Source organism: Fistularia commersonii, chromosome 9, assembly GCF_037954325.1.
Source record: "Fistularia commersonii isolate RoL2024-O1a breed Wild chromosome 9, RoL_Fcom_v1.0, whole genome shotgun sequence".
Classification (NCBI taxonomy): Eukaryota; Metazoa; Chordata; class Actinopteri; order Syngnathiformes; family Fistulariidae; genus Fistularia; species Fistularia commersonii.
Genome location: NC_141292.1, coordinates 9469157 through 9493836, shown reverse-complemented (window position 1 = coordinate 9493836; position 24680 = coordinate 9469157). Strand labels below are relative to the sequence as shown.

The window sequence follows — 24680 nt, the reverse complement described above, 5'->3', positions numbered from 1 at the left end:
ATCTTAAGAACATTTAAGCTACAATCTCCACCTGACTGGGTGAAATCGGGTGTGGGGCGAAAGGCTGCAGTAGGGGAACGAGGGGAGAGACTGTGGGTGGGGGAGCCAGGGAGACTCTCACCAGATGAGAGAGAATGATTGAGAGAGGAGAAGCTTCGGCTGGTATGCAGGAGAGGAGATGGCTGCATCGCGAAGCGCCTGAAAAGGGAGCGGCGTCTAAAAAAAAAAAAAGGGGGTGAGGAAAACAAATAAGCAAACATGGTACTGAGTACATGTCAATTAATTGTTTCATCAATTCACAAATGATTACAGGGCCTGTATAAAAAACTAACTTGAGATGTTATAGTTTCAAACATCAAACTTTACAATTTTTTACTTTCTTTGCAAATATCAATGTCATACTGTTTGCAAACAAAATGATTACCCAGGTGATAGAAAACGATAAAGAAGTAACACATAAGATGAATCAGATGATTTTATCTCATATGAACACGACTGGCTACAGCTGACTTCGTATTTTTGTATTCAATGAAAACATACAGGGTTGTAAGCAGAGGCTTTTACACAGCTGTATGTTCACACAGGTTAGTCCACAAACACAAATGACCCACACAATAGGACATAAATACATGCATGTCATTACGTGACGCTGTTATCTGTCTTCACTTTTAGCCAATTGACAGGTCAGCATTGCTATATTCATTATTATATGAGCATTTATTAACTTCTCTTTTTGGGACAATCAAAGGGAATCATAAAACAACTGTTTTGTGGCATGTGTGTCCATTATATAACAGACTCCTCCAAATTTTAGTGTGCTTAGAAATCCGTTGATATTAAATTTTGGTAATTGAATGCCATGTCTATTTTCAAATCCTGTTCAACACAAATTTCTATTAAAAAACATTTGTTGTAACTTAGTGTAAAAACCATTTGCTGTACTACTGTTTTTTCCACTCAGCTGAATATTGGCATCTGTTTACGGCTTTTTCTAAACTACAAAAATGGATTTTCAAATTAAAAAAGGAAAAAAAAAGCTGTCAATTTTTAATGACGACCATAATGACAGAAATGGTCAAAGTAGCCTTAGCTTCTGTTTGAATACATTCATACAATCATTGTAAGCACTTCCTCGTGGAATGGAGGGACTCGAGAAAAAAAAAACCTTACACATTATCAAATAAAAACCTGTTGAGATTACATCAGATAGATTTTACCTTTCTGGTGTTTTCTCCTTCTTGGGCTTCTTGGAACATCTGACCATCTTGCTGCGGTAGCTGTTCCTCCTTGCAGGGCCAGTTTTGATAGAGGTATTTTCAAAAGGAGTTGTGGAGATTGCTACTTTACTTCCACTCTGAAAAGGGTGCAAAAAGATACATTTTTTAATTTCCTACAGCAAGGAAGACTGTTGGGAAGACAACAACGGGGAATGCTATTGACAAGAAAACCAACAAAAATGATGAACAATACCAAGAATAAACATTCCGACTTACCTTGAGCAAGAGCTCTACCACCTCAGTATGGACAAGGCCATGGACTGGTTCTCCATTCACGTGTGTGATAAGGTCTCCAGCCTTGAGTCCAGCCTTATGTGCAGGCCCACTGTCCTCTACATTCTGATTGAAAACGAGAGATATTCCATTTAATTTAAGTTGTGAATCCTTTACATTCAGGATATTCTTACAAAAGCAGTTTAGTTCAGTTGTTTTGCAACAACTGTGGTTGTACAACAAAAATGTGGACCTGCATTTTGCGTGTGTATGTATGTATGTATGTATGCATGTATGTATGTATGTATCCATAGAATTATTTTTGAACTGTTCTATTTGGGTAAACTCAATCTAATAATTGTGTCATGTGGATATTGAGAACACTTGATGCAGGTATGTTTTATTTTAATTAAATTTTGGATGATTTTGGAGTTTACCCTTTGGGTTCATAATAAAATAATACACCAATCACTCAATCCTGCTCTTGGAATGCTGAACTGTGACAGCCTTCATTACCCCAAACTGAACTGAACTCCAAGTACCATTGCATGGATATGCACTTTTTTATTTTGAATAACTGAATAATTGTGTCTTACAACCTGACTTGGTTCTTACCCAGACCATGTGGTACACAGTGAAGATATCACTGTCACAAGCGTAAACCCGGATGGCCTTCAGCGTGAAGCCAAACTTTTTGCCAGAACTGTGAATGATTATAGGCTGACGTGTGTTGGTTGTGCAGAGGGAGGAATCCCGGCTTGGTGAAGAGTCTCTTGAGGAAGGGTCTGAAGACAGTGAGTAAGGAGACAGGGGGCTGGCCAGAGGAGATACACCGAAGATATCTGGAAAAAATGGTGATGATGAACGCATAAGTGACTTCTCTTCAAATCAGCACAGCTACCAGAAGGTACCTCCTGCTTGTGAAAATTGGGACATTTTCACATTTCCTATGTTTGTTCTGGACTCTCTGACTAATAATTTAGGTATAAATGATATTAACAAGTATGAAAGATCCAGAGACTGTCTTCACCAATATGAAACTGAACCTAAGTATATTTCATTTGAGGTGTGAGGACACTCTTAGACCAATTAACGGAAGCTGAGACGGGCCCCCCAGAAGTTAATATCTCAAACTGTACAACGATTACATGTTTCATCCTTTTCCATTTGTTTCACTGATAGTTTCAAAATTGAATTAAGTATGATAATAATGAAATATCTAAAACCATTTTAAACCTGCAACCAAGGTATCTTAAACAGTTAGAAAATATATGTGTTTTTTTATCTCACCGCCAGGGATCATAAGTGAAAGGGCTCCAGTAGAGATAGACTTTGGGACTTTCACCACTGCCCTGTTCTTGTCTCCAGCACTCTCAGGCTGCAGGGAGGTGGTCTGGGCTGGCGGGTCCCCACAGGTATGACTGTTAACGTCAGGACTCTCCATCTCCTCACCTCTGGGTGTCAGCTGGTCCAAGTGCTCCGAGAAACTTCCTGATGAAGAGACACGTATGAAGTTGGGAAGGCACGTTCTGAGTTACATAGTATTTTGCTGCAAAAACAAAGGAAACATCCTGATGGTGAGTTTAACTACAACTGGGTATTTCTGATGCTGATACGCAGTGATATTCCTTATAAAGTACATAAAAGTACCTGAAAAATTGCCCATTAAGAGTCTTATTCCCTGTGAGTCTATTTATGATTCATATTCCTTAATTCATTGCGATTTTGCTTGCTATAATTATTCTCTCTCAGTATTTCTGGAACATCTGTTCCTTTTAGATTAAAATGACATTTCTATTCCTTTGTTCATTCCTTTCTTGGAAGCTCTTGACAACAGACAAAAAGGTGAGTACATGACTTCTTTCTGAGAGAGTGATCATCCAATTATCCAGCACCAATTTAAGACAAAAGAAGAGCATTGTGCTGAATGTCATCCTGTGAAATTTGGCAATAACTGCCAAATGACATCCTGGCAATTATATTTCTTTATATATTTTATTTCACTGAGATTACTTTGTAGAAATCTATTTTCACTTTGACATTAAAGAGTTTTTTCCTATATTTTTTTGTGTTAAAAAAAGCCAAATTTTATTGACCATGATTGATTTATGAAAGCATTAAAAGGGTAAAACATCCAAGGGGGTGAATACTTATGATAGGCACTGTAGTTGGATACATCATTTGTGTGGCTTCTATTGCATATTATAAAGACATATCAGACATTTTCATACTGACATCAGTATTATTATTTACTGTTTTGTTGACTGGCCTAGTTCAATTTATGAATATGACCCCGGTCCCTGGCTGCAGATAATTACAGCTCTTTGGATAGAGAAGCATGGCACTTGACAAAGTAGGCTGCAAATCTGCAAGGGACATCACCACTGCACTGCCAAGGTCTTTCATGTGGGTGACAGCATTTTCCCAAATGTTCATACAAAAGGTGCCATGATTTTGTACCAGAGAGTGTTGCTCCACTGTGTGTGCTGCCAGGAGTAGTGACATCAGGCTCATCCTGCGGGAGCTCTCCAATGGAGAAGGATGTCTTGCTGGGGTCAGCAAAGCCAGACGACTCATCTCCTTCACTCTCTGCTGAGATGGCAAACTTTGGTAGCTGGCTTGGATGAGGGGCTCTGTTAATGCTCTCAGAATCAGTGGAGTGGGACAGTGATGGCCTGATAAACAGAAGAATCAGCTGTTATTTTGCTGATTTGTCAGGGTGACTTAATATTTTCATAATTGTAGTGGTGAGTAATGGCTGACAAATATTGTATGTGGGAACAGATAACGACTTCGAAATAATATTGACATTTTCATTACAGTACTTTTAAAAGGATAATTACCCAAAATACGGATAAATTAACAATGGCAATACTGATCAATATGTACTTCCGGTCTTGCCTGTCAATGATGCCCTTAATTCTAAAGCATAATGACAGACTTGTTTTATGACAGATGCAAATAAACACTTCTGGTTAAAAAAGAAGACTATGGGTGCCCTCCAAGGTTTGACTTTTTTGGAATACCTAGGATTCAGGCACATTTAAGTTGTTTCCAGAACTCATGGTTTAAACTTGTGTAATAGATAAAGGTGTGCATACATGTCTGCAAAGTCTGGTGTCCAGCTCAGTGTGTCCACAGTCAGTGGGCTCTCACTCTTCTTCTCATCCAACTCTCCTTTCTCCTCCAGGTGGCCTCGAGGAAGATCTAGACTGCTGTAGACCTGAAAAGAGAATGGCATGTACACACATATTCACAATTGTGCTCTTCATAGAGATGTTTGGAATTGCATTGTCTGACTACTTCAGATTAGACGTGGTTGTATGCAGAGTTTCTTCAAGTGTTATAGCATGAAATGTTTACAGAGTCTGCTTGCTGGTGTAGCAACAGTTTCAGAGTCACTATCACTTATGTCAGAATCTGAAACAGGCTGCTCACCTTGATTGTGCTTAGAAAAGTGTATTTCAAATGCTGTACATTTATCCATCACTTTGAAGAGTTTTACCCAGCCCCGACACTCCTAATAGTTTTGATGTTCCGTTAAATATATGTTTAAATATTGAAAGAAATAAACATGAAAAAACACCCAATCAGTGGGTTAATGCAGCCAGTTCAAAACTAAAATTGAAAATTCTGTCACAAACATGATTACTGATGATAGTAACAATGACATTTGGAACCAAGTCCTCCATGAGGCCTATTTGAGACTCCTTGTCTAACAAGCTGGCCGTTTTGGTGCAGCCACGGGAAGGCTCAAACCTGCTCAACATTTCCTCTCAGACTCCTTGCCATTGCTTCAGACACATTGTAATGCTTTGTTCTAATGTGAGAGGCTAGCACACTGCAATGCAGCATTACAAGGACACCAAACATATATCCCTGTATTTTTTCCCACACGACTGAAAAATAAGAGACTGATGTGATTTGCAAGTGGAAAATGTATGCAAAGCCGAAATGTATGTTTAATGCTGTAGGGTGTACGGAGGGGGTGGGGGAGGCATGTATTTAGTCACACATTTACATTTGAAACACCAACTGCTTATGCTTTCTCTCCCATGAGAAAACGACTGAGGCAGAAGATCACAAAGACTCATTCACATGATTGTGGCATTAAAGAGAAACCCATCAGTTGGTTGGGGACATAAGAAACATGAGTGAAAATTAACAGCATACCTTTGAGAATCTGTGAGAACACGAGGAGAACTGTCGCAGCTCTACATTGAAGTCTTCATCGTTTGTGTCCTCCTCCTCCATTTCCAGGTGATGGTATCTTTCAGAACGGGCTAAGAATGATAAGTTATTGAGAATTATTGCAGGTGCCACAAGAGAACTCGAATCGGATGAAATCCATGATAATCATATTACAGTCATTAAGTCTACTTATTGATTTCCAAAGTGTTTGATTTTTTTTTAACCTTTTATTATTATCAGTTTTGTATTTGTTGTTTGGAAACTTATTAGGGGGTAAAAGCACCAATCAGAGGCAAGAAAATAAGTTTTGCATTGGCAATTTGTCCATATTACAATGCTATATAAAGAAGTTATATGATTTATGTACAATTTTTGTATAATGCTTTCTCTGCCTATTTGTTACGTTTTCCATATATTAATAATGTATTTTATCATGACCGCTAACCATAAGGTGCTGCCCTCAGGCTAAACATAGCAGGGGTGACCTCTCACGGGCAAGAGGACATATACACCTCATCATCAGTAACAGTACAGCTAACTAATGCTCCAAACTCAGAAGGGAGATTCTGGCGTACAACATATCTGCAACCATAAATGGACTTATTTGAGCTGGTGTCAGACGTGCCAGCTTAGGATTCGAGATGACACAGACTAGATTTGTGGTAAACTTTGCAAAGCCCCCCGACAATATTAAGGTTATAGTAATTCTTGTCAAAATCTTCTCCCTGTGGCAACTGGACTTGATTTTCTTCCCTTGAAGACGTTTCACCTCTTACCCAAGAGGCTTCTTCAGTCCACGATCCAATTTCTTTCCTCCGCGCACTGGGCTAAAGAATCCTCTTGGATGAGAGGTGAAACATCTTCAAGGGAAGAAAATCAAGTCCAGTTGCCACGAGAAGAAGATTTTGACAAGAATTAACCATGAGCCAGATGACTGAGAACCTCCAGAGACATACAGTTATAGTGAAAAATTTTACAATTATACAAGCACTATACAAGTATCTTTAAATTATGCAAACATACAAATATCAAGAAAACAATAATAACTAGCAGGCTCAACATTTTCATTTGTGCTTGATGAGATTAATAACTGGCCTATTGTGTTCTTGCTGACTTGTATAGCAGTACCTTCGCAATATTTTCATAATTGTATAATAAGGGAAAGATTTCAAACTATTTTGGTGACTTTACAAAAACTTGACAACTTTATGCCTTCATCTTGATTTGGAGTACACAGGTATGAAAAGAAAAAAGTTTCAATCCAATTTTTTTCCTTACTGCAGTGGAACCCCATTATTAAAGAATGAACAGTTGCCTGAGAGAGAGCATATTTAAGAAGAGTTGGACTTTCTGGCAGAGATTTGCATTTCAAAGCTGTAGGACTGAGAAAAGAGGGGCGTGTGAAATCCTATAAAGGTGGATGCATATATCTGGAACAACTTACACATGACAATGACGATAATTAATGGTACGTTGCTATATCTTAGTAACTTACGCTGAATCAAAACCCTGATTATTCCTCTTCCTGAATGATAAGAACCATCTTTTTTTTTTCTATGACTTTGTAAATGTGTAAATATCTGAAAGTCAGCTACAAGATATTGGAGGTTTTGGTTCCTTAACTCACTGTCAAAGTAGCTGGTATCATCCTCAGATTCCAGTTGGGGAATAAACTCAGCTTTTTGTCTAAGCAGGCCATTCCAGTCTAGATTGTGAAAAAACTGGTGCTGTTTCACCTCAGGAGCCCCACCTGAAAATACAAAAATACACAACTTATTTGCAGACATATAATTCCTGGGAGTAATGTGAGAATTGATCGTATGAACAGAGAAAAACACCAAGCACTAGGCAATGGCACTGAGCGAGTTAATACAGGGAGGTGAGGAAATGCTTAGTCGATGTGTTTTCATTTCCCCGTTGATGGCAGGTCAATCAGATCATGACCATAAATTATGTACAAGTATTCCTGCTTGTGACCTTTCATGGAATGGCAGGAGCCTTTGTGAATGGCAGCTACTTAAGGCATGGCTCTATATGGGGTGCATGTGGTACGCCTGTCGAAATGAACTGACTACATGCATCTCTCTGATTAAAAGCTTTTATTCCAGGTCACAGCCACTTTTACAGTCCACAGATCCGAACGCTTTTAGTAACTGATCATGTGTGGAATTATTATATCTTCATGTATAGATACTTGCATGTGATAGACTGGAAAAGGTAAGGAGGCCACCGGATGAACTGCCCCGCTGCTGGATGACCCCATTTTCTTCCTGGTGACTTGGAATAATGAGTTTGCTGAGGTGGCACCAACGGCCACAAGAGAATTTATGATGACCTACTGTGCCTTGCTTGTCCTGACAGATTACTAACATTCTTTTGCCACTTTATATTCATACCTGTACCCATCCTTTCCAGAGGATTCTGTCTGAGTAGCAAGGTTACAAGCTCCTGAGCTTCATGAGGTGGGGCATCCTCTCCTTCAGGCCAGTTGATCTCATCTGGCAACACACAATAAATGCAAATGCAAGCATAAAACGTCTGTGTAAAACAAAAAAAATCAAAAGCCACTGACTTTCTCCTATATTTTTCTTAACGGACAATTTTCAATAATATTAAATGTTTACATCAAGTTGCCATATTATAAAATATAAATAATGAAATTCCTCTGACAAAAGCACAGCTAAGGCTTATGTTATATTGTACTTTATTTTTTAAATCAAAAATCATCAAAAATAAAAGTCTAATTTTACTACACATATCCTGTGATGGACTAATGTCGGGTAAAAATATATTGGTAATGCTATATTTTCTCATTGTGCCTTGGCTGAATTGAACTTACGTGCAAACATTTACCAAAAAAAACAAAAAAAATACTTGTATGATGCAAGAAATTACTTCAAAATGAGCAAGTCATTAACTAAAAAATTGGCCAACAAGGATGTGAAAATGTCTGGAAGGGTCAATCTAGAGTGAAACTGAGGAAGCATTAAAAGGGAGAGCAGAACCTGTCTGTGACACTTATTGTGTTGCCTGTGCTCCATTTGTCCCTAGTTTTAATCATATTTGGGAGGTAGCTATGAATATGTATGTAAGGCCTGAGGCCACAATGGCAGGCATTCATTTTGTTCAGGCCCCTTTAATTAAGAGCCATTGTCAGAGGTTGGGTACAATTTGAACGAGGGCATAGCAAATCAGTCCTGGCATTCCATTCATCTACAGACAGAGGCGGTTATTTAACTCAATATAACAATTCATCAGAAACATGCTGGTGACAAGATAAAACCTGTTTTTCAAGATTAAGATTCTTATTGTGCCATTGCCTCGAGACCTCAACTAAACAAAGCAGCACCATCAAATTATGAAAACTTAATTTGTGCTCTAATGTCAAAACAAATCCACTCATTGCCATCTGTAAAGTTGCTGTTCTGCAGGGAAATCTTTGCCTTCAATAAATGGAGAAATATTCATACCAACTAATTCAGTGCAGTCCCTATGCAAATGTTCAATTTAATTCTTAATGGGGTTTGAGCTTTTTTTGTCATGTGATAAAACCCACCACTCCATGTGACAGCTATGCGTTCATAAATGTCATATTGATAGACAATATACCGTTCTTAAAATAAATATTTCAGATGGATATTTCTAATACAGCTAAGAAATAGTTTAAAGTTGATATAATGACCTTACAAGTAACCTCAGTACATAATAATTTTGAAAACAATTCAATTTGAATTCTAGAGAGGACATTGAGGCACAGCGTTGCCGCGGCAGGGTGAGGTCAACCAGTTACTGCAAAGTTAGAAGTTCAAATATCAACAATTTTTTATTGATAACAGTTTTCTTACATTCTACTGTCACCAAACCCTGTAACATTTATTATGTATTCTTGGTCTCTATGTCAAACCTCTAAAACTGTGTCAGAACTTTGTGAATTCATTTGATTAGTTGATAGTGGCTTTTGGGCAAGTGTCCACAACCATTTAGCAGGGCAGGTTATTATGAGCATAGAAGAGGAAGTACATGAAGATGATTGATATTAAACACACTCTAAAATATCTGATTTGCTGCTACTTAACTGGCAAACAGCACCCCCGTTGACAAAAACAGAAAAAAAAACTCAACTGGAAGATAACCAATAGCTACTAAAGCACTCTCTTGCTATGGAAAATATTACTTTATATTGCATTCAGTTTTCATTAATAGAATTAAAAACAAACATATTCATGAGACACATTGACAAGGACTGCCAAATAAAACAGTGTAAATGAGTATTTGTGGTCACCTAAAATTTGCGGAGCTAAGTCAGGACTCAACCAAACAGATGATTTTTTTTTATTTTTTTATTTTTTTCTAAATAGAGCTGAAACTGTTTAGTAGTGTAGGATTAATGTATGGACTCATCCACATTTTGCATATCAAGCTCAGGGGTTACTAGGGGGCAAACCGCTGAATGACGATGTGTCAAAGGATTAGGATGGGTTATGAATTAGTCTGTTGCTGCAGGTTTGAATGCTGATTGTAAATAGTTGATTTATTGCTTTTTTCATTAAACTCTTCTGCAACTGAAACCACTTAAAATACAGTCTTGTTGATTCCCAGCACCATAAATGTATTTCTAAATGCTGACTGTTACAGATGTGAAACAGTTTACTCAATCCTGGTTTTGAATTATTGTCAAAGAAGCGAGAGGGGTGACACTGACCACTGATGACTTGTCCAAACAGCTCCTCTGGTGTGTCTCCAAAAAAAGGTACACAGCCAACGAGAAACTCATAGAGGATGATGCCCATAGCCCACCAGTCCACTGGCTTCCCGTAGCCCTGTCTCAGGATTACTTCCGGAGCAATATATTCTGGGGTTCCACACACCTTCAAAGAGCAGAAACAAAGACACGAAATAAATTAGATTATGGTGGAAACTACTGCCAAAATGCTCCACTCTATAGTGAAATAAGATTTACCTGTTTATCAGAGAACTCCCTGGCATCCTTCTCTATATGTCCTTCATACAGGTTTGTGGTCATGTTCATTAGTCCAACTTTGGACAGACCAAAATCTGTTAGCTTAATGTGACCCATTGAAGTGACCAGCAAGCTGTGGTTGTGAGTGAATACAAGAAGAGAAGAAAAGAGGACAATTAAAGAACTCACATGAATGAACTGAAGGACAATGTTACTGACCACTCAGGCTTGTGTTTCAAATATTTGGAAATAATATTCATGATGGGGATAGAATTCAGAGTCTTGATCAAAATGAAAATGACAACCGATCAAAAAGTGCATCCAGTCCAATCTTTTCAACATTTAATGTCTAACTGTGAAATTATTGCAATTATACACAGCCAGGTATGTTGGTCATACGGGTTAAATATTTTCTCACTTGTCTGGTTTGAGGTCTCTGTGGACAATGCCATAGTTGTGGAGATACTCGAGAGCCAGGACAGTCTCTGCAAAGTACATCCTTGCCATATCAACTGGTAGGGGACCCATGTTCTTCAAAAGGGTAGCACAGTCTCCCCCTGCAAACATCAATGTAATCATTGTTCCACATGACACTCACAAAGAAGAGACATCAGTAGGAATTTGCTTTCGGCTCAAGTTACACCCTGAGAAGCCAAGGCGCTGACCTTCAACGTACTCCATGACCATGCACAGGTGCCGCCTGGTCTCAAAGGAGCAGTACATAGACACCACAAACGGGTTCTCAGCAAAGGTCAGAATATCTCTCTCCACAAAAGCCTGCTGAATCTGGTTTCTTAGAATCAGGTTCTGCTTGTTGATCTTTTTCATGGCAAATCGCTGCTTTGTTTCCTTGTGCCGAACCAAGTAGACAGCTCTGTGGAAGAAACATTTTACCAGTTAATTAGGAGAAGATGAATCTTAAATGTGGCTTCCAGTATAAACTATGTATAACACACTGATTTGTATGAAATTACTTGAAAACGTAATTTTTAATGTCACCTTTTTTTTTTGGGAATGACAGATCTTGTCAGGTTATGGTGACTTCACAAGAGATTGGAGTTAGCAAGGAACCAAGGTTGCATTACTAAGATAATGCAAGTTTTTGGTTGCTTTCACATCATTTTATTGCAGATATTTTATTTTTCTTACTGATTTCACAATTGAATGAAAATCTGATAAATGGGTTGCCAGCAGATGTCAGATGGCTTGGATCAGCTGATCCCAGCTAATTCACCAGGCTGGGAAAAGGACTTGACCTAATGGGCATCCTGAAGTAACAGTTAGTCTTTGCAGATTACAATTAGGTGAACACTCAAATCAGCATTCAAGGTGATGTAATGCTACGGGTTTGATTCCAAGCTGGTTGTTGATTCAAAAGGTAATATTGATAAGAAGTAGAATGGCGTTTAAAAATGGCAGAAAATTATTCAAAATAAAAAGTATCTTCATCTGATGGGTAATTAGAGGAGTCACGCAGTGTTGGAGGGATCCCGCAATTCTACCAGGAAAACACACTCTTTAAGCAAGTGTGTCACTCTTTGAGCAAGTGTGTGTGGGTGTGTCACAAACACACTCACCTCAACTGGGCCATGTGCAAAGCAGGTGAATGTTTAGGCAAAGAAAAAGAAAATCAGATACTTTCCTAACCAGTTGCTAAAACTGGAATTAAGAAGCGTGCACTGCCTCAGACAAGCTCAGGCTATATATTCTTTACCAACAGGAACCAAAGCATGAAAAATAAAACCTCATGAATGGGAATGATTTTAAGAAGCGTGCACTGCCTCAGACAAGCTCAGGCTATATATTCTTTACCAACAGGAACCAAAGCATGAAAAATAAAACCTCATGAATGGGAATGATTATCTCAGTGCACTGATGGGCAAGATACTACTGACACCAGATTCTAATCATGGTATTAAGGAGAGAAAATATGATTGCAATTCATGTTTTGGATTGTCTTACAGTTGCTTACAGAATGAGGTCAGCCCCGAGGCTTCTCGCCACTAAATGCAACCAGAATTTTTTTTAATAGACTCCTTCAAAGTGTTCCAGCTATATGCCCTGCTTTGTTTGATACTCTGAATGAGACCTTCTTGAGCAATTTCTACTAAAGTACTTCAGTATAAGTTTTGGAACAAGAAATTCAGGGGCACAGATGATCATATTTATGACGGCTTACCATTCCTGAAAAGACAATGTCCTTACCCATATGCACCATTGCTGATGAGCTTTGTCATCTCAAAGTCCAATTCACAGGGTTTACGTCGGCACCTCAGAGCTGTGCTCAGGCTCTGGGAGAGAGGGCAAGAGCAGATACAATAATGAAACAAGTATGTCCATGCTACAAACATGTAAGATCAAAACAGTAATCTAGTTTCCTGGGAACTTACAGAATCGTCTGTTTCTGGAGGTTCTGCAATCCCGCTGTCACAGCTGGTCAGCTGAGCAATTTCTATATTGAAAAAGAAAATTGATTTAAATAATAAAGCAGAAATGGAAAAATAAATTTAAAAAACAGGCTAGTAAAGTATAAACTTTTGTGAACCCTTGAGGACTGTATCTTGAAATGCTAATGATAAGGACCTACAGACTTCACTAAGCAAAGAAGGACATTTAAACATTTATTCACAAATTAAGTTTGATGTGCTGACTCCAAGGTAATTTGCATTGGGTAGAAATGGGTTGGAAATCAGCTGTGGCAACACAAACACATATCAAACACCCATTTTGAAAATCACCACTCCAGAACAAGAGCTCATTATAAGCCAACTTGCATTTCTGTGTATCTGGGTATATGTGTTTGCAGCAACCTTGCCATGTGTGTGATTTCACAAGGGTATGTTTTTCTTTCCTCAGAGAGCCTGTAAACACATTTCTGCTTCTATTTAACATCTGTCCTTGTAGGTTTGCAGAGCGAGTAAAACATCCAGGAGACTCAGGGGACAGAAACATTGAGACTGGCTGATGAGCCAGCCTGTGTGGAGCTGGATATGGTCTACAGGGAGGCCATTCCTTTCTAATTAGTCATAATGAATGAAGCTGGTTACTGAATCTGTGGAGACAGAGGGTCATTAGGAAGACAGTCTGTTCAATACAGGACATTAGTCAAGAGTATCTTTGTCTTCCAGTGCTTATTTCATTCCTTTACAGCCTCAACACAACACTAACCATGTGTTCAATTCGTTAATACAACACAATTCCCTCAAAGTTTAGACTCAGTTTAAAAATAACAAAAAAACTAAATTCGAAGAACATTTTGTTATTTGGAGATACATTTAGTAGAGTTCTATGCAAATACAAGTCCTAGTAGTCAAATGTGTTGGCTAATTGCCATTGCTAGATTTTTGGCTAATGCATTACAATATGGGTGAAAAAATGTTTTGAAAGTAACCGCAAGTCACTGGGTTAGGGTGTTGAACAGAGAGCAATTGTTATATCATATTTAGGGCATCATCTACTTATTCCTTAATGCAAAAGCCCAAGTCTTGCCAACAGCATTTCATCATTTTCATATCAGGACTCTGGAATTAAAACGAGAGAATCACACTAGTAGCGTATGATGTTTTCCAAAACAATATATTATTTCAGGAAAATCCAGACAATTTAGCAAGCTGTGATTGTGGAACATTTCACTTAATACAAGCAATAGACCTTGAAAGTTTTTTTAACCTGTACTTAAAAATGTGCTAATGCAGCATTTGAGAATTTCATTGAAAAAATATTTTGTACTTCCAAACATCCAAACTTGAAGTTGGGAGGATAAACTGGAATTTCACATAGTTTGTTTGCACCATGGAAACATTTTCTGGATGGGTTAGACATTTAGAGTAATGGCCAGATGTTTTGGCAGGCCGCAGACAATACGTGAGGAAATGCAATAGAAAGAAACCAAAGAGCACATTTGTGAAGAGGGAATGAAAAATGTAAGACCAGTATTGGTCAAAACAAAATGCATAAGAAATGAGACTAATAACAGGTTGTAATGGTGGAGTAGCAACAAAAACAAAGCCATGTTAAGTCCAACAGAAGGAACCACACGATGAGCACAACTCACAATACTGAACAATTACTGTTCAGAGTAGGGAGGTCAACATACTTCAAGTCAGTGAAAATGTAGGTGTATAAGTATGTTATACCTGGTTTTTGGTTAAAACCAACCAAAGCAAATGCAAAATGAAATAATTAATGAAAAATGGCAAAAAGCTCAACCAAAAATGGGTGAGTTCAAGGCACTCTTAAAAGTTTTACTCAAAGGCTTTTCCGTAATAAAGCAGATAAAAACCTCTTTTGGCCACAGATTCAACCCATTTTTGGTGATTACAATAGGAATAGTACTTCTGCTCTTAGTCTGGATATTCATGTGAAGAGACATTTTTGAATAGAATTAAGACAAATAAACACAATCCTGCACTCCTTTCTTCACACTGCTAGTGTAAAAACATTTTGTCTGCATGTGTACATATCAACTTTAGACAAACCTGCATATAAAATGTTTTCTGATGAGATTCTGTTCTCTGATCGGTTCAATTTCATTTTACCCATGCTTTACCTTCCAAAGGATCTCGAGTGAGTCCCAGCTGGCTGATGATGTATCGAGGGATGTCCGTTTTGATGCCCTGACCCTCTTTTGCGTGTCCTTCAGCTGCTTCCAGAAGGTGGTAAAATTCTTCAGGGTCAAACTCCTGGAGAAACAATATACTTTGATTCACTTTTCCAGTGTTTATAGTCTGATTTTCTGAAAGTGTACCTTGAACATACAAATAAGCCTGTTAATTATTTGATTATATACTAATAATATGTTGGTAGTATGAGAGACACAGAATAATTTGCTTACAATTATTGATCAATGCTGTGACATATTTTTGTAGGGGGTGCCAGAATAACCTCAGTTAAAGTATATTCAAACCAACCAAAAGGACACAAATGTTTTGCCAGTACTTTTCCAAATTACACCGACATTCCACCATAGTTGGCAGAGCATCTCTGTTTCCCTCAGATACTATATGGCTAAATATCATCTGGCAGCTGGTCTGTTACTAATAAGACACCACTAACATTCATAAGAGTTTTTTCTCTTTCCCTTTGCATGGAATCTGAGACCTAAGAGTAGAGCCTGAGTTAAAGATTGGTCGTCAATCAAATGTTGGTAATTTGTCGGCAGTTTGCTGGTCTAGACTGATATGGAAACTTTGCAAACTGGGACATTGCAAGTGGTATCAAAGTAGAAATCTGACATCAGGCATTAATCGGACTTTTACTTCAAACTGATTTTAATTTTCAATCAATTTACATTTCTTTCTATTGTTAAATTTAGTTCCAGTCCCCACAGGATTGCTGTGGACATATCAAAACATTCATCTTTAAATTAGTGCTATTATGACCGGATCTAAATGCTGATAAATGTCAAGTTTGATATAAATAGGTCTAATTATTTTGCACAAATCGGTACATTATTTATTAAGTTGAATGCTTTGGCACTTTGAGAACAATAGTATGACAACATTTTACTCAACAAGAGAGGCAGAGGGCTGTTTGCATCAGAACAACTATTTCAGACAAAGATCCAGGAATATACCAGGTGACCAGCAAAGAAAAACTGCTAAGTAACTCAAAAACCCAATACTGCCAAGGAAGAAGCACGATAGAGAGACAAACCCCTCCACCAAATGTATCACAGTCAGAAAGAACAAGTGGCTGAAAAAAATCTGAGCAGTGGCCGTGAAAAGCTTGTCTGAAAAAGAGCACAGAAGCACTAATTATGGCAGAACATGACCAGCAGAGCGATCCCGAGCAATGTCAGGAAGAGGGATCAAAAAAAGCTGGAAAAACTATCAAGAACTGAAATAGGAGCTTGCACAGTTGTGGGAAGTAAAGGGAACAGTAGTTTGTGTGGTGATTGGAGCACTGGGAGCATTGGTCCCAAACTAGGACAGGAGCTCCAGCAGATTCCATGTACAACACCTGAGGCCTCTGTTCATCGGGGCTAGTCCAAGGGGACAATGTGAGAGGAGGATAATACTGAGAGAGAAAGAGAAAGGAGAAAGAGATACTCCAAAATAATGAAAGAATCTTTGATGAAAAAAATAGAACATCTGCTGGGCTCAACAGAATATTCAATCAAGCGAGTATTTCACTTTTGTAAAATGTAATGTTATTTAGCCATGGCACTAGTAATCAACTGAGGAGGAATTGTAGAGATTTAGAAACAAATGGAAAAACATACCAGACATTCCAACAGCCGAGCAGGCCGGGCGATTACGATAAGGATCTTCTTCACCAGCTCTCTTATGAAGTTTACTTCATCACTGTCTGACCTCTCTGTGGACTACACATAACCAAACAGAAAGGACAAATGACCGACAATTCATGTTCTATCCCTGTCACAGCCAGTTAAATTAAAGAGGCTCAATGCTCCATCTTTGCATTTGTTGTGCAAATTCAAACTACCATTTTCTGTGAGGGAATTATTTAAAGGCACAACTTGTAAGCACCTGAACAAGCTAGCAGTGGTGGGTCTCATCCCGCCATATTGATTTATTCCTCAAGAGCTGAGTGTGAGTTTGTCACATGCTGCCCTCTAATGGTTAAAATATTCAGAAAAATAAAGGAAGCCTGTTTCCACACCTCTTTCGAATAAGTCTTAGAATTAATAATAATTAATAATTCTCATAATTTTTTTGACTTCTGTAGATATTCCTTTCTTTATACTTAAAACTAAGATATTTTCATTGTATGAGAAACAATGTTAACGTCACATTCAGTGTTTTGACTGAGGTATGTGATCAGAAAAAGAACATCCGACAAACTTTTATTTTTTATTTTTGATGTTATGTTCATGCCATTTGTCACCTTTGTTAAAATGAAGTGCAAAAAGAAAGACTAAAAAGAGGTTCAAATGCACCTTTTTTTCCCCATTCAAGATTCAGATTTTTCTTAAAATTAGATCGTGTTTATTTTCTTAAACACTTTTAGATATATTCCATGTTCCTACGTTTGTAAAATTCTATATTGTCTGGATAATTATCAAAGAATGATATACTGATACATTTTCAGACAGCTTTGAAAATGACTGAATGGGTTGGATGAAGTATTACATTGTGAGTTGATGTGTGCCTATACACATATATATGTAAATGTATTTCTGGAAAATATACATCATCGTGACTATGCGTAAAGCAATAAGGAAAGGATTAGTTATCTACAGTATTATTAAAACTTTTATTTAAACAAATTTCTCTTCAGATAACCTTGACCAACAGATGCATATTGGTTAAAGAATGTCATGTCAATTTCACCTCTTGAACAAGCCTCTCTAGCTTGTCAGTGAGCTCACAGAAGTAACTGGAGGTGATGAGATCCAGTCGGCTCTTTTCCAGACAGTCACGGGCCAGCTCAATGATCTGGTGGTGAGCAAAGCCAAGCACACCATCTGCCAGCGGGAGCACACTCTCGGGAGAGTTTCCGCGGATAATATCCTGGATTTTTTCCTCCATTTGAGCAGTGGCCTGTGGTAAAATGGGGAGAGTGAGAAATTGATAATGAGTGTGTGGCAAGGTAAAGCTGTGAAGACTACATTGTTAGCTGTTACCTTTGGAAAACGCTCCTTATAGACGTGATTCATCATAATAATCTCATGGTCATAACAGGATGGAGATCTTCCAGGGCTGTAAAGAGAAGTTGGACTTAAATCTGACATGTCTAAAAGGTGTAAAGCAAAATATGAAAATAATTTAGCCATTACCTGAGACTACGGGAACGAGGTCGCATGGCTGCTGCTCTCCGACAGTCCTCTGCAGAGATACTCTCAGTGCAGAAGTGCTTTGAGAGGAAATGCAGTTCATCTGGCGTAGGCTGGAAGGGCAACTGGTGCAGCTTCTCCTGTGATGAACAGGATGACTGGAAATGAAACAAATATATATTCAATATGAAAAGAAAAAGAAATAAAAGATACTGCATGTCTTTGGATGTAGACATTGAATTAAAATGATGAATTGGTAGTTTATCCCAAATTTGACCTTGGAAATTATGCTGTAGGAAAATGTTGGCATTTATCCTTTTTATCTTTTTTTCTGCTAGGAATCAAACATTAAAACATTAAATCAGGGCTTTGGGAATTTGGTTTTAAAGCTCTAACAATTTGAAATAGCCTACATGTGAAATCCAACAGCCTTCTTTTATTGATATTTATATTCACAAGTGTGAATATATTTATATTTATAATAATATATTCATTTATATTTCACAATCACGTTTTCTGTTTGGTCTATTATGTCATGAAATGTGTTATTAAAACAGTGTTGATTTCAGAGTGATCAAATAAAACTTCAGACCAAATCCAGTCAAACATGAAAAATGTGTCAAAATGTCAAAGATCTTTGGAGTAAGCCCTGTCTGACAAGGAAAAAACAACAGTGTTTAAGCTACATCAGATGGAGGACATAACATTATCAGTACATCATTTGTCATAGTTGGTTAGCACCATAAATCTAGTTGGATGCATTAAAATGATCAGGTGATTAAAATAACTCTGACTTTCACTTTTAGATGAAAAATGATACTGTCACAGAAACACTATGAAATTGACTATATATTGCAACCCAATTATAAAATTTAAAATGCATTTTGTCATAGTTTTGGAACCGTGAATGATGTAGCTATTGGGCATTCTAAAACCACTACACTCAGGAGTAAAGCATGCCTGCTTTGTAGGGCCGCATCTAATTCTCTACCATGTACCAAAATTGTACTGTCACTTTGGGTTGTCATGCGATTTCATAACAAGTAGAAAGTTGTGTGTGTGCATGTGTTAAATCATGGACAGCTAGCTTTAACAACTCTATTGTGTTTATCAGTTAACTGTGTGATAGAGCTGTACTCACAGAAACAGTGGAGCTGGGTGTGTTGGTTCCATAGCCGGAGGAGGGAAGAGACGCCAGTGACCAACGGCGACCATCAGTCCTGCAATAAAACAGCAAATACAAGCAGAGTGCTTTGACACTTTGGAGTGCACCTCCGTTCCCAGAATAAATACACATCATCAGTAAGAAAAAAAACAGCTTTCAAAAGATATTGTTCTTGTTTTTATGTTTACTTAAAACGTGATGTATTTCTAAAAATTTCAATGGTTATAGAGTTTTAGATGAATGATGAACAGCCTCTAATTGAAATGGCTCTGCTAGTTTAAGCAGAAAAATAAAGAAAGATGTGCTATGATTGGATGCTATGATGAAGTAAGTCCGAAGAAAAGATGACACAAAATACTCATGAACTCTATAAAATGGGATCATGAATACTGAGGGGCAAAAAAGCCCAACATCACATTACCTGTCTGCTCTGTGGCAATGACTGTGGATTATAATATGAAAAATACAAAATTACATGAAGTCATGTTGAGAAATGGCACAAAGGAAGTACAATACTGGAACTGCATTTAAAAATATGTACATGCTGGCTAAGAATGACTCCAGCTGTGAATAATGTTGAATAGCTTCAGATAGAACAGTCTCAAATACTTAAAATATGCAAAAAGGAAATTTCTCTCCATTTGGTATTTCTGAGAAACACAAAAAGGGGAAGAACTAGGTTGCTTTTAACTAGTTAATGTCTTTCATTGTGAAGCAAATACAGATTATTTTTAATTACCTTCGGGCAAAGGAAAAATGTGCAGAGGCACTAGGGGAGAAATTTCTAGGACTGTCTTGAGGGCTTGTTCCTGTAAGCATACAAACACATTGAAAAAAGTTTTCAGAGGGCTTTTCTTAACAGAGCATGAAGCCATGCATACCAAAATAAAACTGCTGAATGAGACCTTCAAAAAAATGTGTGATTAACCAATGATGGCAGAACAACTAGTAAAAATGCTTGAGGATTGTCATTTTATAATAGTGCAGCGCTGCCTTGATTAAAACAGAAGCCTGTTGTGTGTTGTAATCTAACCAGAACTTTCACTAGGTCATTTTTCTGAATGTTAACCTGGTTTGACGGACAGGTGTCACACAGAAACAAAACTGTTGTGTCTGTCTGTGAATTCCTAAAGAAAGGTCATCCTACTTGACTTTTAAGGGATGCTGCTAATAAATTAATTTGCAAGATGTTATTTGGATTGTAAGAATGCAAAAGGCCAAAAAAATATAACAGCAAACCTATTTCCATTAAAAAAAAATAAAAGATCAAATTAATTAAAATACCCAGAATTTGACTCTTAACATAGATGAAAAGAAACTTCAGCTATTTGAGACCGTAGTCTAATTCCTTTTGAGAAGCTCTCAAAGCACAGAAAAATGTGTTTAATGTAATTTTCAGAGAAAAATATTTCTTTCAGCACATAACTTTTTTTTTTTTTCCACAATTTTCAATGTGCTTTTCAAGACTTGAAAACATATCTAAGACATGTTTTGGTGACCCCAAACATACCTTCATAAAAAACCATCTTCATCAACGACAGAAAGTGTCACGCACAGATGGTCTGAACATAAAGGAGACTCGCCCATCATTGTTGAGTTATTTTAGGATTACTTTGGGATATAGACAGAGGCCACTAATGCATACGGAAAATGCTAAAATGGTCTAACAAGTCCACCTTTCACCTTTTACGGATAGTGACTGTCACAAATTTCAGGCCAAATGGGGATGGGGCCTCCAACAGTTACCAGCGCAAACTGCAAAAGTTAATTTCTGTGATGAGAAACTCTTTTAAAATGCTATTCATGCCATAACATACAAGGTTGGGAATTAACTATGCTGATATCCAGTATATCTTTTTACTTCTCCATAATGCTTTAAGACTACAGCAAGTCACAGCCTGCATGTCAAACATTTGTGACCTCTCTCTCACTTTGTTTTGCATTTTAAATACGACAGTGGAGATGTTGACATGGCTTGCAATTCTCACGTAAGTCATATTTCAAGGAAGAACAGGAAAGAATTAAACTTTCAAAACTTCAAAGAATAGTGTTCTCCTCCTGTCCCAACTATTCTCGGAACACACTGCAGGCAGCAAAGTCAGAACAAGCATATATATATATATATATATATATATATATATATATATATATATATATATATAAAAATTTCGAATTCAATTCTGTCAGTTTGAATGTTACATTTTATTGTCAATATACTGTTTGATTAAATATAGGTTAAGTTGGACTTGAAAATTGTCATAACTTTTCTAAATGAAACGGGATGAAGTGGATGGCCTGACATCTCAGTTACATATAAATATTACTTAACACCGATTTGCATTGTTAATAGAAACAAAGCAACACTTCTACAGTTACATAAATGTAGCTGGACTCTACAAAAGTATACATTTGGCCAACTACTTAAGATCGCTGGGCCCTGATCATGTGGACAGAAAATAGGTGATAAATCTCAGGATCCGCCTCTGGTAACCCACTGTGATGATATACACAGGTTCTTTCTATGTTTGGGAATAAATGATGCAAATTGATAGCCTGTTGCACTACTTGTTGCATTGAATTATTACATTTCATTCTGACTTGCAATTAACTGGAACACAACCTTCATGTTCAACAGAGTTCATGAGGAGACGAGACAGATTACCTTCCTTGACTGGTTAATGTTTACATTTCAAGATAATTTAGTTCACAAGAAGAAGCAAATACAAAAGAAAAGACATGAGAGTCCAACTTCTTCAGTTTTGGAGATGATTCAGATGTTTATACAGAAGTATATAAAACAATGGTACCAGTATAGTAACAGTAGCATAAAGGGGGAAGTTCCCATTTTTAACCAGGACCTATTTTGCATTGTCCAGGCGGAGGGCAAATAACTGACAGGAATTGGATTTTATGTGATCAACACAGAAGTTTAGATGCCCAAAATGACCATTATATACCATGTTCTTGCCATTGAAAAGATAAACAACACTTACTGTGTGGTGGTGGGGGGGAAATAACCGATCACATTTATTTAAATTATTCCTCTTGGGGAGTCTGTCTTTGTGTCAACTGGAGTTTCCAGAAGACAAACATATTTTTGAAAAATAAAATGATAATTATTGGTTTCACTGCACTTAACTAGCTGAAACTGGGAAGGGAGCCTGGCTGCTGTAGGGTAACAGTATGGTGGTGTTGTACATGACTGAAAGAGAGCAGTGTGTGGAGTGTGTGTGTGTGTGTGTGTGTGTGTGTGTGTGTGCTTAAAAACAATAATCTAAGATCGCTTGGGGTATGTTGTTTTGAGTAAGGATAAAGGCATTGATCTCCAATGCTGAATGGTTTGATCTCCTGAGGACAAAAGACAGACTCACTGAAACAAAGACGCCTCTCCATGTAATGATTTATTCCAATATTTTCACATGTTGAAAAGATTATTAGATTATGTTGGCCCTAAAAACAGACAGACGTTCAGCAGTACATTTGCTTCCAGCAAATTGTAGCAGTTCTCAAAGAGCAAATTTTACTGCAATTACTACAATCATTTGGTATCTTTCAATCATTCAGGGACTGGCATGGGGAAATGGAGCTCTGGTTGAAAAATACCACTATTTCCCTTCAAATGCTGTCATTCTAGTACTTACTTAAGAATATGACATTGATAGATAGCATAAAACAATAAGCTGTTCGTGAAGCATTTAGACAATTTAATATCACAAAATTGTCTGGATTTTTAGTTTACTATCTGAGGCTGGACTCCCAAAAAATATCAAAAGGTAATAAAATGTCATGTGTATGGGATATAATTTGGAGATTAAAAAAATTGATTCTTGGTTAACATGACAACACAGTAATGAAAGTGTCTCCTTTCATTACCCTACTGACCATCCTGATACTGAAGATATCATTTATTTTAAACATCAACAACATTTGTGAACAGCTGGGCACATACTTGTAATTGGCTTGAAACAAACTGATCAAGTCTTTTCACATAAATTATCAATAAACAATCATTTAAACCTATCTATGCAGTTATGAAAGTGTATTTTTCTTACCTTTAGTTCCAACACTACGTCTGAGCCACAGAGTAAGGTCATCCCAAAGCAGAGCACATTCATTAGCGGGAACACTGTGGTTTTCTGAATCTGGGTCCATCTTACAGGCCAAATGGGTTCTTAAGGCTGAAATTCAGACTAAACAGTGTGGCTGTGCTTTTGCTCCCAATTCCAGGAAATAAAACGCCCTGTGGTAAATGAAGTCTCCCCTCCCTCTGCTCCTGTGCATTTCCGCTCTACAGGCCAACACTTCCTTACACTGCAGTCTCTGACCCTCAGCTCAGTACTTCACAATTAAAATCTCAACCACTCTGCAAGTTGACCTCAAAAAGCTTCGCTATTGAACGAAAAATGAGATTATTATCTTGTTAAGTACTTAACACATATCAAGTCACTGCTTCCAATTATGACTGAGTCAGTCAATAGCAGTTGAAGACCACCCCCCCCCCCCACACACACACACACACATTTGGCAACATCCATCATCCCTACAAGTGTCATTTCATTTAACTTCCTGAGAGGGAAGCTGTCTCTTTCAGTATTGTTTGGGGGGGGGGGGGGGTATTTTTTCTACTTTATACAATCTATTGTATCCATGTTAGACCATTGTGAACATCTGAACCTCCACGCTTCTGTATTAAAAGTGGACCACACAAGACACACCACACCTAAGAAATCAAGACAACGTAGCCACATGTTGCCACCTGGACTTTAATTACCCCTAAGGTAATTAAAGGTTGGTTAATCTTAGTTAATATACTTATTTTGCTGCCAATCAGTCTCCTTTGTTGCTTAATCAATATGCTCAATAGTCTGTAAGAACTGCAGATATCAGACAATAAAAGCCGGTGTGCCTGACACTGGCAATGAGTGCACAGCCGAGAGTCCTGCATGAGGCAACTGTCAAACCAGCCACAAGACGATGACCTGATGATTTTTATTAATTATTAAAATAGTAATTAAAAGTATCAGTCATTCACTGGTTCAGTTCCGGTCATAACCAAGAACATGTAGGTCAGATCACAAGTGTGAAATGTATTTTCCTAGCCTATGTTTTTTAGTATACTTTGGTGATTATGCCACA

At 37.6% G+C, this 24680-nt stretch overlaps 1 protein-coding gene across 9 annotated transcripts in view; it reads right to left on the bottom strand.

Moving 5' to 3' along the window:
* The window catches only part of mast4 (microtubule associated serine/threonine kinase family member 4), a 92313-nt gene that overhangs the window by 7396 nt on the left and 60237 nt on the right, over positions 1-24680 (bottom strand). For 4 of the 9 annotated variants that reach the window (XM_086152345.1, XM_086152350.1, XM_086152351.1 and 1 more), the window contains 24 exons: positions 20284-20353; positions 19966-19986; positions 19521-19599; positions 18383-18537; positions 18230-18305; positions 17937-18146; positions 16865-16966; positions 15191-15323; positions 13032-13093; positions 12847-12932; positions 11307-11515; positions 11060-11198; positions 10642-10774; positions 10384-10549; positions 8078-8179; positions 7309-7431; positions 5664-5773; positions 4592-4713; positions 3951-4165; positions 2781-2981; positions 2106-2332; positions 1494-1616; positions 1218-1354; positions 32-216 (listed from right to left, as the gene is read on the bottom strand). In XM_086152345.1, coding sequence (XP_086008471.1) covers positions 32-216; positions 1218-1354; positions 1494-1616; positions 2106-2332; positions 2781-2981; positions 3951-4165; positions 4592-4713; positions 5664-5773; positions 7309-7431; positions 8078-8179; positions 10384-10549; positions 10642-10774; positions 11060-11198; positions 11307-11515; positions 12847-12932; positions 13032-13093; positions 15191-15323; positions 16865-16966; positions 17937-18146; positions 18230-18305; positions 18383-18537; positions 19521-19599; positions 19966-19986; positions 20284-20353 — 3186 coding nt within the window. The remainder of the gene's footprint in view (positions 1-31; positions 217-1217; positions 1355-1493; positions 1617-2105; positions 2333-2780; positions 2982-3950; positions 4166-4591; positions 4714-5663; positions 5774-7308; positions 7432-8077; positions 8180-10383; positions 10550-10641; positions 10775-11059; positions 11199-11306; positions 11516-12846; positions 12933-13031; positions 13094-15190; positions 15324-16864; positions 16967-17936; positions 18147-18229; positions 18306-18382; positions 18538-19520; positions 19600-19965; positions 19987-20283; positions 20354-24680) is intronic. The other 5 variants (XM_086152347.1, XM_086152352.1, XM_086152349.1 and 2 more) reach the window with 4 other exon arrangements.